General features: G+C 34.4%; 3 protein-coding genes across 3 annotated transcripts; 1 reads left to right on the forward strand and 2 right to left on the reverse strand.

The window, feature by feature from the left end:
* Positions 1-250: 250 nt before the first annotated feature.
* Positions 251-3,441, forward strand: LOC115982477 (beta-xylosidase/alpha-L-arabinofuranosidase 1-like). The gene is made up of 5 exons (XM_031105086.1): positions 251-730; positions 1,598-1,903; positions 2,049-2,218; positions 2,304-2,404; positions 2,477-3,441. Exons 1-5 carry the CDS (start codon positions 266-268, stop codon positions 2,887-2,889), a joined length of 1,455 nt encoding a protein of 484 aa, XP_030960946.1. The 5' UTR covers positions 251-265; the 3' UTR covers positions 2,890-3,441.
* Positions 3,442-10,266: 6,825 nt separating this feature from the next.
* Positions 10,267-12,419, reverse strand: LOC115982498 (probable beta-D-xylosidase 5). The gene is made up of 4 exons (XM_031105109.1): positions 11,805-12,419; positions 11,490-11,659; positions 11,304-11,404; positions 10,267-11,231 (listed from the first exon to the last, which is right to left on the reverse strand). The coding sequence occupies exons 1-4, from the start codon at positions 12,084-12,086 to the stop codon at positions 10,819-10,821; spliced, it is 966 nt and encodes a 321-aa protein (XP_030960969.1). The 5' UTR covers positions 12,087-12,419; the 3' UTR covers positions 10,267-10,818.
* Positions 12,420-12,909: 490 nt separating this feature from the next.
* On the reverse strand, positions 12,910-13,457 carry LOC115982499 (beta-xylosidase/alpha-L-arabinofuranosidase 1-like). Its single transcript, XM_031105110.1, has one exon. It carries the CDS (start codon positions 13,440-13,442, stop codon positions 12,933-12,935), a length of 510 nt encoding a protein of 169 aa, XP_030960970.1. The 5' UTR covers positions 13,443-13,457; the 3' UTR covers positions 12,910-12,932.
* Positions 13,458-14,074: the final 617 nt, after the last annotated feature.

Genomic DNA, 14,074 nt, shown 5'->3' on the forward strand with positions numbered 1-14,074 from the left:
AAAACAAATAGAAAAATATTTTTGTTGGTCAGCAGTAATTTTAACATTTTCTTATTTCTTTTGGCTGTGAGTAGCCCTCGTAGGGAAACTTGACAGCAAAACTCTCATTCCCACAAGATGGGTTCCTAGGACGAGGATGGGCGAGCATTGTGCTTCACCAAGAGAACTCTGGAGATTTCTACGGGTAAGACATCCTGAATCCCTATAAAAGCTTCCATATGCTTGTATATGTCAAATGAAAATGATTTCTTTCTCAGAAAAAGCCATGCCTAAAATTCTTAGTTTTCTTCTTTGTCTCTCTTTCACTATAACTTCCTTTGTCATTTGTATAGATGAGAAAGAAAAAGTCTTAAAAATTAGTACTGATGCAGCCACCCCAACTGGCAGTGACTTCACTTATATATGTGATCCTGCCAGATATGCCAAACTCAAACTGGACATGAAAAGTTTCGCCTTTTGTGACTCGAAGCTTCCCTACAATGTTAGGGCCAAAGATTTGGTGGATCAAATGACACTAGCTGAAAAGATAGCACAGCTAGGAAATAATGCTGATGGAGTGGCTAGATTAGGGCTGCCAAAGTACGAGTGGTGGTCTGAGGCGCTGCATGGTCTGTCCAATGTTGGTCCAGGAACCGTCTTTGATAATCTAGTTCCTCATGCAACCAGCTTTCCCACTGTCATACTCACAGCAGCTTCATTCAACGAGAAACGCTGGAGAGAAATTGGTCATGTGGATGTCTCTTATCGTAAATATAGTGTACACAATGCTATTTAAAAATAAAATAAAAAAACACCATGATATATAACACTCATTCCATATGAATATGTTTACTTTATGTGAAGAGTGTGTTATATATCATGCTTACACATAATACCACCATCGGAAAGAGAATGTGGATAACAAGGCTAACAATCTCCTTGTGAAGATCATAAAGACTACTAATTAATTAATTAAGCTATAATTTGTATCATTTTCTCCAACGGTTTTGCATTTTTGGTTTATTAGAGAAGAAAAGACACAATACAGATCATATGTCTATTATTTGTGTCCTATTTAATGCTTGAGTTCTTTTACTTTTTTATACATAGGTTTTGTTTGGGATAAACTTATATTAGGTAGCTTCTTTTATTATTTAGCTTATTTTTGCTACTATTCATAGGTCCCTTTTCACTTTTTGGTACTATTCATGAGTCCCACTGTCCTATTTCAGCTAACTTTTAGTTTTATTTACAGTATTTTCAGCAAAAAAGTTTTCAGTTTTAGCTAAATAAATTGTTCCCAAATGAATCCATAATATCAATTCTAGCTTCTTCTTTGCTTTTTATAATCTAGTTTAGAAATCTTAATACCTAAACCCCACCTCGAGGCTTGAACTAATGAGCCCATGGATACTGCGCGCAGGCCCCTCATGGCAAGCGGAGGTACCACTTTGCCCAACATGGGCAATGGTAACAATTAAATAGGATAATCACACTAGTTACCGTGAGTGAAATAAGTTTGAAAAATATTTTAGCATGAGGGGTATAACACTTTTTTTATTGGTGCATAAGTTTGATTGTGAACACATATTGAAACAAATTTGCCACCAATTTGTAGGTTGTTTCAACAGAAGCACGAGCAATGTACAATCTTGGGCGATCTGGATTAACGTTTTGGAGCCCAACCATCAACGTTGCAAGAGATCCTAGATGGGGAAGAATCACTGAGACACCTGGTGAAGATCCTTTCGTTGTTGGCACATATGCCTCTAATTACGTGAGAGGTTTACAGGATGTTGCAGGGACAGAGCACTATAAAGATTTGAATACTAGACCACTCAAAGTTGCCGCATGTTGCAAGCATTTTCCTGCATATGACATTGACAATTGGCATGGAGTTCATCGCTTCCATTTTGATGCTAGGGTGGGGTAACTTAAATTCATCACTCAGAAGTTGCCACATCAAAGTTGTGACACAAAAGTTGTGTCTAGATTTACTCATTCTCTGAAGTACTACAAATTAAAAATGATATGGGATTTAACATATAAATATATTAATGTCCTTGCAGGTGATAGAGCAAGATTTGGAAGAGTCATTCCTGCGGCCATTTGAAATGTGTGTTAAAGATGGTGATGCTAGCAGTGTTATGTGTTCTTTTAACCGTGTTAATGGAATACCATCTTGTGCTGATCCAAAGCTTTTGAGAGAGACCCTTAGACAAGAATGGAATCTTCATGGGTACAATAATATTTAAAACCCCGTTATTAGACCTTGATTATTTTTTGTAAAAGACTGATCGCAAATATTATGTTCTTTAATCCAGCTATATAGTTGCTGATTGTGATTCCGTTGAAGTAATGGTAACGGGTCACAAATTTCTTAACGACTCAAATGAGGACGTTGTTGCACAAACACTAAAAGCAGGTTACTAGTTAGTCATATAAATTTTGATTTTGATTATGAATTATACCAACATGTAAATTATGTTCGATATAGGATTGGATTTGGACTGCGAAGCCTATTACCCCAAGTACCTCGGAAATGCAGTGAACCAAGGGAAGGTTAGAGAGTCAAATATAGACGAGGCACTACAAAACCTTTATATTGTGCTTTTGAGAGCAGGGTACTTTGATGGACTGCCTGCATACAAAGCTCTTGGTGAAAACGACATATGCACCAACAGAAGCATTGAGTTAGCCACTCAAGTAGCAAGAGAAGGAATTACTCTTCTGAAAAATGATGGACCAACTTTGCCTTTAAACACTGCCACGTTCAAAACTCTAGCAGTTGTTGGACCACATGCCAATTCTACCGTTGCGATGATTGGAAATTATGCATTTGACCCAAAAAATCCTGGTAGTCCATGCCATGATCTAAATTGCAGAGATTTACACACTGCCATGATCTAAATTATATGGCTAACAAGACCAAGCCTACTTGCCCAGCAATTTTAGTAAGCGACTTGCAATGCGGCGAGTATATTGAGTTAACTCTTGTAGTCCATAATGTGGGTGGAAAAGTTGGGAGTGAAGTTGTCTTGGTTTACTCCAAGCCCCCAGATGGTATTACCGGTACTTTTCTTAAGCAGTTGATTGGTTTTCAGAGGGTTTACATAGCGGCTGGTGCGAGCCAAGAAGTTAAGTTTGTGTTCAATGGTTGCAAGAGCTTGGGCATTGTAGACAACGCTGGTAATAATATTTTGCCTTTCGGTGGGCACACCATTATAGTTGGAGATGGTGTAGCTTCTTTTCCGGTTCAAGTCACATTTCATAATTAGGGCCAACCTATTTTGTTTTTATTTTTTTTGAGAATATTAAAGCAATCCTAAAGAGGGGAATGCTTGTCATAGAAATGCTTGATTTTTTAAGGGTATTTTTTTTTTTCTTTTAACATTTTGTAATAAAGCTCATGATTTTTTGTAAACATATATTTTAACAAAGTTTATGATTTTTTGTAAAAAATTGATTGGTATTAATGGTGCTGTCCCTTTAAATTCATTGTTCATTCCATACGGCCTATGCATTATTCAAAAGGAAAAATATGTGTTGACACTTCTTTACCTCCACTATTTTACATCGATATCAATTCTAATGTGGGAATGTCCACGTTTCAACACATGAAATTAGATGTAAAAAAACTAATGTAAAAAATATATATTATAAGAATATTAATCCTTATTCAAAATTTTCATGGGTTTTTTCATTTGTGCGCGATGCAAATAAAAAAAAAAAAAAGATGCATTAAAAGCCAATACATGCATACATGACAAAATACAATCCAGATAGCAAGAGCAGACTTCTTTTCTCTCTCCACTTAGCCTTTTGTTTATTTCTGGTTACTCATGTTGCAGTTATTACATATAAATTGTTACACACATATTTATACACCCTATTTTTGAACTGAAATTGTGATTTGAATTCATGAATTTAAACTTGGAAATCATAACTTTTAAGTCATAATTTCATTTCAAAAATAAGATATATGTAAAATTGTGTAATAGTTTATGTGCATGCACAGCTTCTGCAACTTTTCATCTTCTCCTGCACATCCTCCTCCTTTTCCATCTTCCTTCATTAATCTAGCTTATCGTTACTCTCTCTCTCTCTTAACTAGATGCCTTTTTGTATGGCATCCCTCACTGCCTCTATACTGCCTTCAATCTTCTCTACGTTAACACCACACGAATGAAATTCCACATCCAATCAAACCCAATATTCATTCCCTCATTCCCAAAGCAAAGTCCCATCATTTGAAACGTGGAGTAAACAAAATTTTGTCCCATCATTTTAGAAATGAGTTGTTTACCGCTATCAAAGCAAAGCACAGAAATGAGTTGTTTACCGCTATCAAAGCAAAGCACAACGAAACCTACCATCTGGGTAGAAAACGTAGCCTTACAAAGTCCTGGTATACCATATATCGGAACATGAAGTGGTGTTCCAACCCTTAAAAGTCAATATTAAAAAATAAAAAAATAAAGATAGCATTTTTTTACTAATTGAATTTTACCACCACAATTATCTAGAGATTATTTTGAACAGCTTCCCACACATCATAAATTCATAATAGTCAAAGACTATGGCTGAGCATGGTGGATGATCATCCACCAAACTCAGCCATAGTCTTTTTGTATTCCCTGCCACTCATTCCGTACTTGTGTCAGCTTCGTCCATCCATGCGCTTCTACTTCCCAATCCTGAGATAAGTAACAATTCTCTTATGCCCCCTGTAAAAGGTATACTTGATGGGCTTCCTATGGCATTGAAGAAGAGAAGTAACCTTCAGGTTATGTCCGTGTACGATGCCCACAATAACTGCAAAGCACGGTAAAAATCCTGAAAGTTGTCAATTGATAACAGATCAATGCTGAGAGTTTCCCTTATCCCCTCAATTTTCATCTCCTGAATATGATATTCATCTTTATCATCCCTCTGCTAATGATAATTAAGTCTAATTTATGCCCAGGACATGAATGGAGTGAAGACATTAGCTTCAAAGTCCCAATATATATAATTCAGTAGTTGAGGTGGAGAGATTTGAACCTTAGATGATATTGTTTATGCTATAATGTAGTATTTTATATGCTCTAATCACATAAAAGGTGCATCCAATGTAGGTTTTTAAAATAAATAAATAAATAAGTGATGGAATTCAGTGTGCATGCTACGTGCAATGTGACTTATTAAAAGCCAAAAAAAAAATACTTATGTGTGTCAAAAGGAACTTTGGGGTTTTTTATTTTTTATTTTTGAAATGCAAATAATGGTAAAATATGAGAGAGAGAATGATAAGGCTAGGACCCAAAAAATATACATATTTGCAAATATACAAAATAATAGTTTTAGTATTCATATTTTGGTGCTAGCCTTATCTTCTCCTCACTATATTAGAGTGTAGAAAAGGAAAATTTGTGACCCACACAAATTGCCATGTCATACCATCAAGTCCATGTAATACGCTTAAAGCGGTCAATTACATACAAGATGTTACATGCTAATTAGTGTGTCCCACTATCAATATTCATAGGTCAATGGAAATATTCCGAGTGTCATTGAATAGAAATTATTAAAAATAAAATAAAATAACAGCAAATCACATGTCAACACATGTTGATATCTTAATTTAAAGTCACATAAGTAATCTAAATTGATGTTGCCATGTGTTATTTTAAATTAAGACATTTTGGCTATTCAAATGACACCGTGTGTCCCTTGGAGAACAAGACTTAAATCCTTCCATTTAAATTATGACACATGTCACCATTGGAGTCGTTCATGTACCATTAAACATTCTCAAGACTCCTATAAATAGAAGCTCTCATGAGTCTCATAGGTCTAACTACAAGTGGGTTTACTAAAATTTGCCTTTTATATTTTATTATTTTAAGATAAAAATACTTATTGGTCCCTCTTAGTTTTGTTCCCTTACATTTTGTAAGGGCACCGCCTTGCAATTGTAGGTTGCATGGTCCGCTTTCTCTTTTCTTTAGTAGCTATCACGTAGTTTAAGTCCAAGAACCAAAATGGAGGTCTACGTATCAAAAATTAGGTCTGGAGTTAAGGAACGGGAATGAAAGATGATAGGTACCTAAACCCACCTAACCTATGGGCCGGCCTTTACTAATGTCTATGCCACATTTAAGTAAGAAAATTATCAGCTATGCCCAACGTTCTAATAATGCAATAATTACACTAAAGAAAACACACAGTGCAAATATCTCATCACATCATGACATAAAAGGAAACAAATTCAAATAAAAGCGATTAACTTAAATCAAGTCAAATCAATTCTTAACAGCCTAATTAATCAGCAATAAAATCAGACAAATCAATTCATGCTTTAAAAGCAAGACATCCTATTCTAAGCATGCCAAATATATTATGGAGAAGTCAATTAGAGCTAATCATGATTAGCAAGTAAGAAATATCTTCTAACCTATTGAAGTCAAACAAAATAACTAAACATAAAATATATCAAAGAATCAAATTAAACAATTAAAGCAACAATTAAAACACATATTCAACATTTTATGGGTCAAGATGCGTATGCATAGAAGAGGCTGCGTATGCAAGTTTGCAAGCTTGTGTACATACCTTTTTAACTATGCATGTGCATCTTGATACAAAAACACAATTACAAAATTATATTCCACATTCGAATTAGCACATATTTTAATATATAAAGTCATCCATTTATTGAGAATAAGATAAAACATGAAAATCAAAAGTAAGAAATCAAAATTTACTCCTATCCATGAGTTTATATATCTAAAATTTACTCAAGAGCCACAAAATACAAAATAAAGCATGTTAATCAATTCATATATCTAATTATGTTCATTCAACTCTCAGCTTATAATAAAATACAACACATCAAATTAAAAAAAGGGAGAAATCAAATAGTAATCTTAAACATAATTAGATATATGAATTGATTAACATGCTTTATTTTGTGTTTTGTGGCTCTTGAGTAAATTTTAGATATATAAACTCATGGTTAGGAGTAAATTTTGATTTCTTACTTTTGATTTTCATGTTTTATCTTATTCTCAATAAATGGATGACTTTATATATTAAAATATGTGCTAATTCGAATGTGGAATATAATTTTGTAATTGTGTTTTTGTATCAAGATGCACATGCATAGTTAAAAAGGTATGTACACAAGCTTGCAAACTTGCATACGCAGCCTCTTCTATGCATACGCATCTTGACCCATAAAATGTTGAATATGTGTTTTAATTGTTGCTTTAATTGTTTAATTTGATTCTTTGATATATTTTATGTTTAGTTATTTTGTTTGACTTCAATAGGTTAGAAGATATTTCTTACTTGCTAATCATGATTAGCTCTAATTGACTTCTCCATAATATATTTGGCATGCTTAGAATAGGATGTCTTGCTTTTAAAGCATGAATTGATTTGTCTGATTTTATTGCTGATTAATTAGGCTGTTAAGAATTGATTTGACTTGATTTAAGTTAATCGCTTTTATTTGAATTTGTTTCCTTTTATGTCATGATGTGATGAGATATTTGCACTGTGTGTTTTCTTTAGTGTAATTATTGCATTATTAGAACGTTGGGCATAGCTGATAATTTTCTTACTTAAATGTGGCATAGACATTAGTAAAGGCCGGCCCATAGGTTAGGTGGGTTTAGGTACCTATCATCTTTCATTCCCGTTCCTTAACTCCAGACCTAATTTTTGATACGTAGACCTCCATTTTGGTTCTTGGACTTAAACTACGTGATAGCTACTAAAGAAAAGAGAAAGCGGACCATGCAACCTACAATTGCAAGGCGGTGCCCTTACAAAATGTAAGGGAACAAAACTAAGAGGGACCAATAAGTATTTTTATCTTAAAATAATAAAATATAAAAGGCAAATTTTAGTAAACCCACTTGTAGTTAGACCTATGAGACTCATGAGAGCTTCTATTTATAGGAGTCTTGAGAATGTTTAATGGTACATGAACGACTCCAATGGTGACATGTGTCATAATTTAAATGGAAGGATTTAAGTCTTGTTCTCCAAGGGACACACGGTGTCATTTGAATAGCCAAAATGTCTTAATTTAAAATAACACATGGCAACATCAATTTAGATTACTTATGTGACTTTAAATTAAGATATCAACATGTGTTGACATGTGATTTGCTGTTATTTTATTTTATTTTTAATAATTTCTATTCAATGACACTCGGAATATTTCCATTGACCTATGAATATTGATAGTGGGACACACTAATTAGCATGTAACATCTTGTATGTAATTGACCGCTTTAAGCGTATTACATGGACTTGATGGTATGACATGGCAATTTGTGTGGGTCACAAATTTTCCTTTTCTACACTCTAATATAGTGAGGAGAAGATAAGGCTAGCACCAAAATATGAATACTAAAACTATTATTTTGTATATTTGCAAATATGTATATTTTTTGGGTCCTAGCCTTATCATTCTCTCTCTCATATTTTACCATTATTTGCATTTCAAAAATAAAAAATAAAAAACCCCAAAGTTCCTTTTGACACACATAAGTATTTTTTTTTTGGCTTTTAATAAGTCACATTGCACGTAGCATGCACACTGAATTCCATCACTTATTTATTTATTTATTTTAAAAACCTACATTGGATGCACCTTTTATGTGATTAGAGCATATAAAATACTACATTATAGCATAAACAATATCATCTAAGGTTCAAATCTCTCCACCTCAACTACTGAATTATATATATTGGGACTTTGAAGCTAATGTCTTCACTCCATTCATGTCCTGGGCATAAATTAGACTTAATTATCATTAGCAGAGGGATGATAAAGATGAATATCATATTCAGGAGATGAAAATTGAGGGGATAAGGGAAACTCTCAGCATTGATCTGTTATCAATTGACAACTTTCAGGATTTTTACCGTGCTTTGCAGTTATTGTGGGCATCGTACACGGACATAACCTGAAGGTTACTTCTCTTCTTCAATGCCATAGGAAGCCCATCAAGTATACCTTTTACAGGGGGCATAAGAGAATTGTTACTTATCTCAGGATTGGGAAGTAGAAGCGCATGGATGGACGAAGCTGACACAAGTACGGAATGAGTGGCAGGGAATACAAAAAGACTATGGCTGAGTTTGGTGGATGATCATCCACCATGCTCAGCCATAGTCTTTGACTATTATGAATTTATGATGTGTGGGAAGCTGTTCAAAATAATCTCTAGATAATTGTGGTGGTAAAATTCAATTAGTAAAAAAATGCTATCTTTATTTTTTTATTTTTTAATATTGACTTTTAAGGGTTGGAACACCACTTCATGTTCCGATATATGGTATACCAGGACTTTGTAAGGCTACGTTTTCTACCCAGATGGTAGGTTTCGTTGTGCTTTGCTTTGATAGCGGTAAACAACTCATTTCTGTGCTTTGCTTTGATAGCGGTAAACAACTCATTTCTAAAATGATGGGACAAAATTTTGTTTACTCCACGTTTCAAATGATGGGACTTTGCTTTGGGAATGAGGGAATGAATATTGGGTTTGATTGGATGTGGAATTTCATTCGTGTGGTGTTAACGTAGAGAAGATTGAAGGCAGTATAGAGGCAGTGAGGGATGCCATACAAAAAGGCATCTAGTTAAGAGAGAGAGAGAGTAACGATAAGCTAGATTAATGAAGGAAGATGGAAAAGGAGGAGGATGTGCAGGAGAAGATGAAAAGTTGCAGAAGCTGTGCATGCACATAAACTATTACACAATTTTACATATATCTTATTTTTGAAATGAAATTATGACTTAAAAGTTATGATTTCCAAGTTTAAATTCATGAATTCAAATCACAATTTCAGTTCAAAAATAGGGTGTATAAATATGTGTGTAACAATTTATATGTAATAACTGCAACATGAGTAACCAGAAATAAACAAAAGGCTAAGTGGAGAGAGAAAAGAAGTCTGCTCTTGCTATCTGGATTGTATTTTGTCATGTATGCATGTATTGGCTTTTAATGCATCTTTTTTTTTTTTTTATTTGCATCGCGCACAAATGAAAAAACCCATGAAAATTTTGAATAAGGATTAATATTCTTATAATATATATTTTTTACATTAGTTTTTTTACATCTAATTTCATGTGTTGAAACGTGGACATTCCCACATTAGAATTGATATCGATGTAAAATAGTGGAGGTAAAGAAGTGTCAACACATATTTTTCCTTTTGAATAATGCATAGGCCGTATGGAATGAACAATGAATTTAAAGGGACAGCACCATTAATACCAATCAATTTTTTACAAAAAATCATAAACTTTGTTAAAATATATGTTTACAAAAAATCATGAGCTTTATTACAAAATGTTAAAAGAAAAAAAAAAATACCCTTAAAAAATCAAGCATTTCTATGACAAGCATTCCCCTCTTTAGGATTGCTTTAATATTCTCAAAAAAAATAAAAACAAAATAGGTTGGCCCTAATTATGAAATGTGACTTGAACCGGAAAAGAAGCTACACCATCTCCAACTATAATGGTGTGCCCACCGAAAGGCAAAATATTATTACCAGCGTTGTCTACAATGCCCAAGCTCTTGCAACCATTGAACACAAACTTAACTTCTTGGCTCGCACCAGCCGCTATGTAAACCCTCTGAAAACCAATCAACTGCTTAAGAAAAGTACCGGTAATACCATCTGGGGGCTTGGAGTAAACCAAGACAACTTCACTCCCAACTTTTCCACCCACATTATGGACTACAAGAGTTAACTCAATATACTCGCCGCATTGCAAGTCGCTTACTAAAATTGCTGGGCAAGTAGGCTTGGTCTTGTTAGCCATATAATTTAGATCATGGCAGTGTGTAAATCTCTGCAATTTAGATCATGGCATGGACTACCAGGATTTTTTGGGTCAAATGCATAATTTCCAATCATCGCAACGGTAGAATTGGCATGTGGTCCAACAACTGCTAGAGTTTTGAACGTGGCAGTGTTTAAAGGCAAAGTTGGTCCATCATTTTTCAGAAGAGTAATTCCTTCTCTTGCTACTTGAGTGGCTAACTCAATGCTTCTGTTGGTGCATATGTCGTTTTCACCAAGAGCTTTGTATGCAGGCAGTCCATCAAAGTACCCTGCTCTCAAAAGCACAATATAAAGGTTTTGTAGTGCCTCGTCTATATTTGACTCTCTAACCTTCCCTTGGTTCACTGCATTTCCGAGGTACTTGGGGTAATAGGCTTCGCAGTCCAAATCCAATCCTATATCGAACATAATTTACATGTTGGTATAATTCATAATCAAAATCAAAATTTATATGACTAACTAGTAACCTGCTTTTAGTGTTTGTGCAACAACGTCCTCATTTGAGTCGTTAAGAAATTTGTGACCCGTTACCATTACTTCAACGGAATCACAATCAGCAACTATATAGCTGGATTAAAGAACATAATATTTGCGATCAGTCTTTTACAAAAAATAATCAAGGTCTAATAACGGGGTTTTAAATATTATTGTACCCATGAAGATTCCATTCTTGTCTAAGGGTCTCTCTCAAAAGCTTTGGATCAGCACAAGATGGTATTCCATTAACACGGTTAAAAGAACACATAACACTGCTAGCATCACCATCTTTAACACACATTTCAAATGGCCGCAGGAATGACTCTTCCAAATCTTGCTCTATCACCTGCAAGGACATTAATATATTTATATGTTAAATCCCATATCATTTTTAATTTGTAGTACTTTAGAGAATGAGTAAATCTAGACACAACTTTTGTGTCACAACTTTGATGTGGCAACTTCTGAGTGATGAATTTAAGTTACCCCACCCTAGCATCAAAATGGAAGCGATGAACTCCATGCCAATTGTCAATGTCATATGCAGGAAAATGCTTGCAACATGCGGCAACTTTGAGTGGTCTAGTATTCAAATCTTTATAGTGCTCTGTCCCTGCAACATCCTGTAAACCTCTCACGTAATTCGAGGCATATGTGCCAAGAACGAAAGGATCTTCACCAGGTGTCTCAGTGATTCTTCCCCATCTAGGATCTCTTGCAACGTTGATGGTTGGGCTCCAAAACGTTAATCCAGATCGCCCAAGATTGTACATTGCTCGTGCTTCTGTTGAAACAACCTACAAATTGGTGGCAAATTTGTTTCAATATGTGTTCACAATCAAACTTATGCACCAATAAAAAAAGTGTTATACCCCTCATGCTAAAATATTTTTCAAACTTATTTCACTCACGGTAACTAGTGTGATTATCCTATTTAATTGTTACCATTGCCCATGTTGGGCAAAGTGGTACCTCCGCTTGCCATGAGGGGCCTGCGCGCAGTATCCATGGGCTCATTAGTTCAAGCCTCGAGGTGGGGTTTAGGTATTAAGATTTCTAAACTAGATTATAAAAAGCAAAGAAGAAGCTAGAATTGATATTATGGATTCATTTGGGAACAATTTATTTAGCTAAAACTGAAAACTTTTTTGCTGAAAATACTGTAAATAAAACTAAAAGTTAGCTGAAATAGGACAGTGGGACTCATGAATAGTACCAAAAAGTGAAAAGGGACCTATGAATAGTAGCAAAAATAAGCTAAATAATAAAAGAAGCTACCTAATATAAGTTTATCCCAAACAAAACCTATGTATAAAAAAGTAAAAGAACTCAAGCATTAAATAGGACACAAATAATAGACATATGATCTGTATTGTGTCTTTTCTTCTCTAATAAACCAAAAATGCAAAACCGTTGGAGAAAATGATACAAATTATAGCTTAATTAATTAATTAGTAGTCTTTATGATCTTCACAAGGAGATTGTTAGCCTTGTTATCCACATTCTCTTTCCGATGGTGGTATTATGTGTAAGCATGATATATAACACACTCTTCACATGAAGTAAACATATTCATATGGAATGAGTGTTATATATCATGGTGTTTTTTTATTTTATTTTTAAATAGCATTGTGTACACTATATTTACGATAAGAGACATCCACATGACCAATTTCTCTCCAGCGTTTCTCGTTGAATGAAGCTGCTGTGAGTATGACAGTGGGAAAGCTGGTTGCATGAGGAACTAGATTATCAAAGACGGTTCCTGGACCAACATTGGACAGACCATGCAGCGCCTCAGACCACCACTCGTACTTTGGCAGCCCTAATCTAGCCACTCCATCAGCATTATTTCCTAGCTGTGCTATCTTTTCAGCTAGTGTCATTTGATCCACCAAATCTTTGGCCCTAACATTGTAGGGAAGCTTCGAGTCACAAAAGGCGAAACTTTTAATGTCCAGTTTGAGTTTGGCATATCTGACAGGATCACATATATAAGTGAAGTCACTGCCAGTTGGGGTGGCTGCATCAGTACTAATTTTTAAGACTTTTTCTTTCTCATCTATACAAATGACAAAGGAAGTTATAGTGAAAGAGAGACAAAGAAGAAAACTAAGAATTTTAGGCATGGCTTTTTCTGAGAAAGAAATCATTTTCATTTGACATATACAAGCATATGGAAGCTTTTATAGGGATTCAAGATGTCTTACCCGTAGAAATCTCCAGAGTTCTCTTGGTGAAGCACAATGCTCGCCCATCCTCGTCCTAGGAACCCTTCTTGTGGGAATGAGAGTTTTGCTATCAAGTTTCCCTACGAGGGCTACTCACAGCCAAAAGAAATAAGAAAATGTTAAAATTACTGCTGACCAACAAAAATATTTTTCTATTTGTTTTGTTTTGTGTCTAAATAGTGAAATGTTATGTCCAAAATATTTTTATAACACTTTCATAACAAATCATAAGTGGCAGGTTTTCACGGCTTATTATTAGTGGGTAAAAAAGTAATTTCAGTGTTTGATTTAAATTATAATCAATAACAACTTACTATTTCAAAAAAAAAAATTAAATAAATAAATAACAACTTACTCTACCTATGAATATTTGTTGTAAAAGTGTTATGAAAATGTTATATACATGGCACTTCTTGCCGAATATATGAAATTGGATATAATTATAGTAGTTTATAAATATAAATATATATTGGATTTCGTTTTTGTATGTAGCTATCGATTTTACCGTTTAAAGAAAATATAACATGTCA

This window comes from Quercus lobata, chromosome 3 (assembly GCF_001633185.2).
Source record: "Quercus lobata isolate SW786 chromosome 3, ValleyOak3.0 Primary Assembly, whole genome shotgun sequence".
In the NCBI taxonomy this organism is placed as follows: domain Eukaryota; kingdom Viridiplantae; phylum Streptophyta; class Magnoliopsida; order Fagales; family Fagaceae; genus Quercus; species Quercus lobata.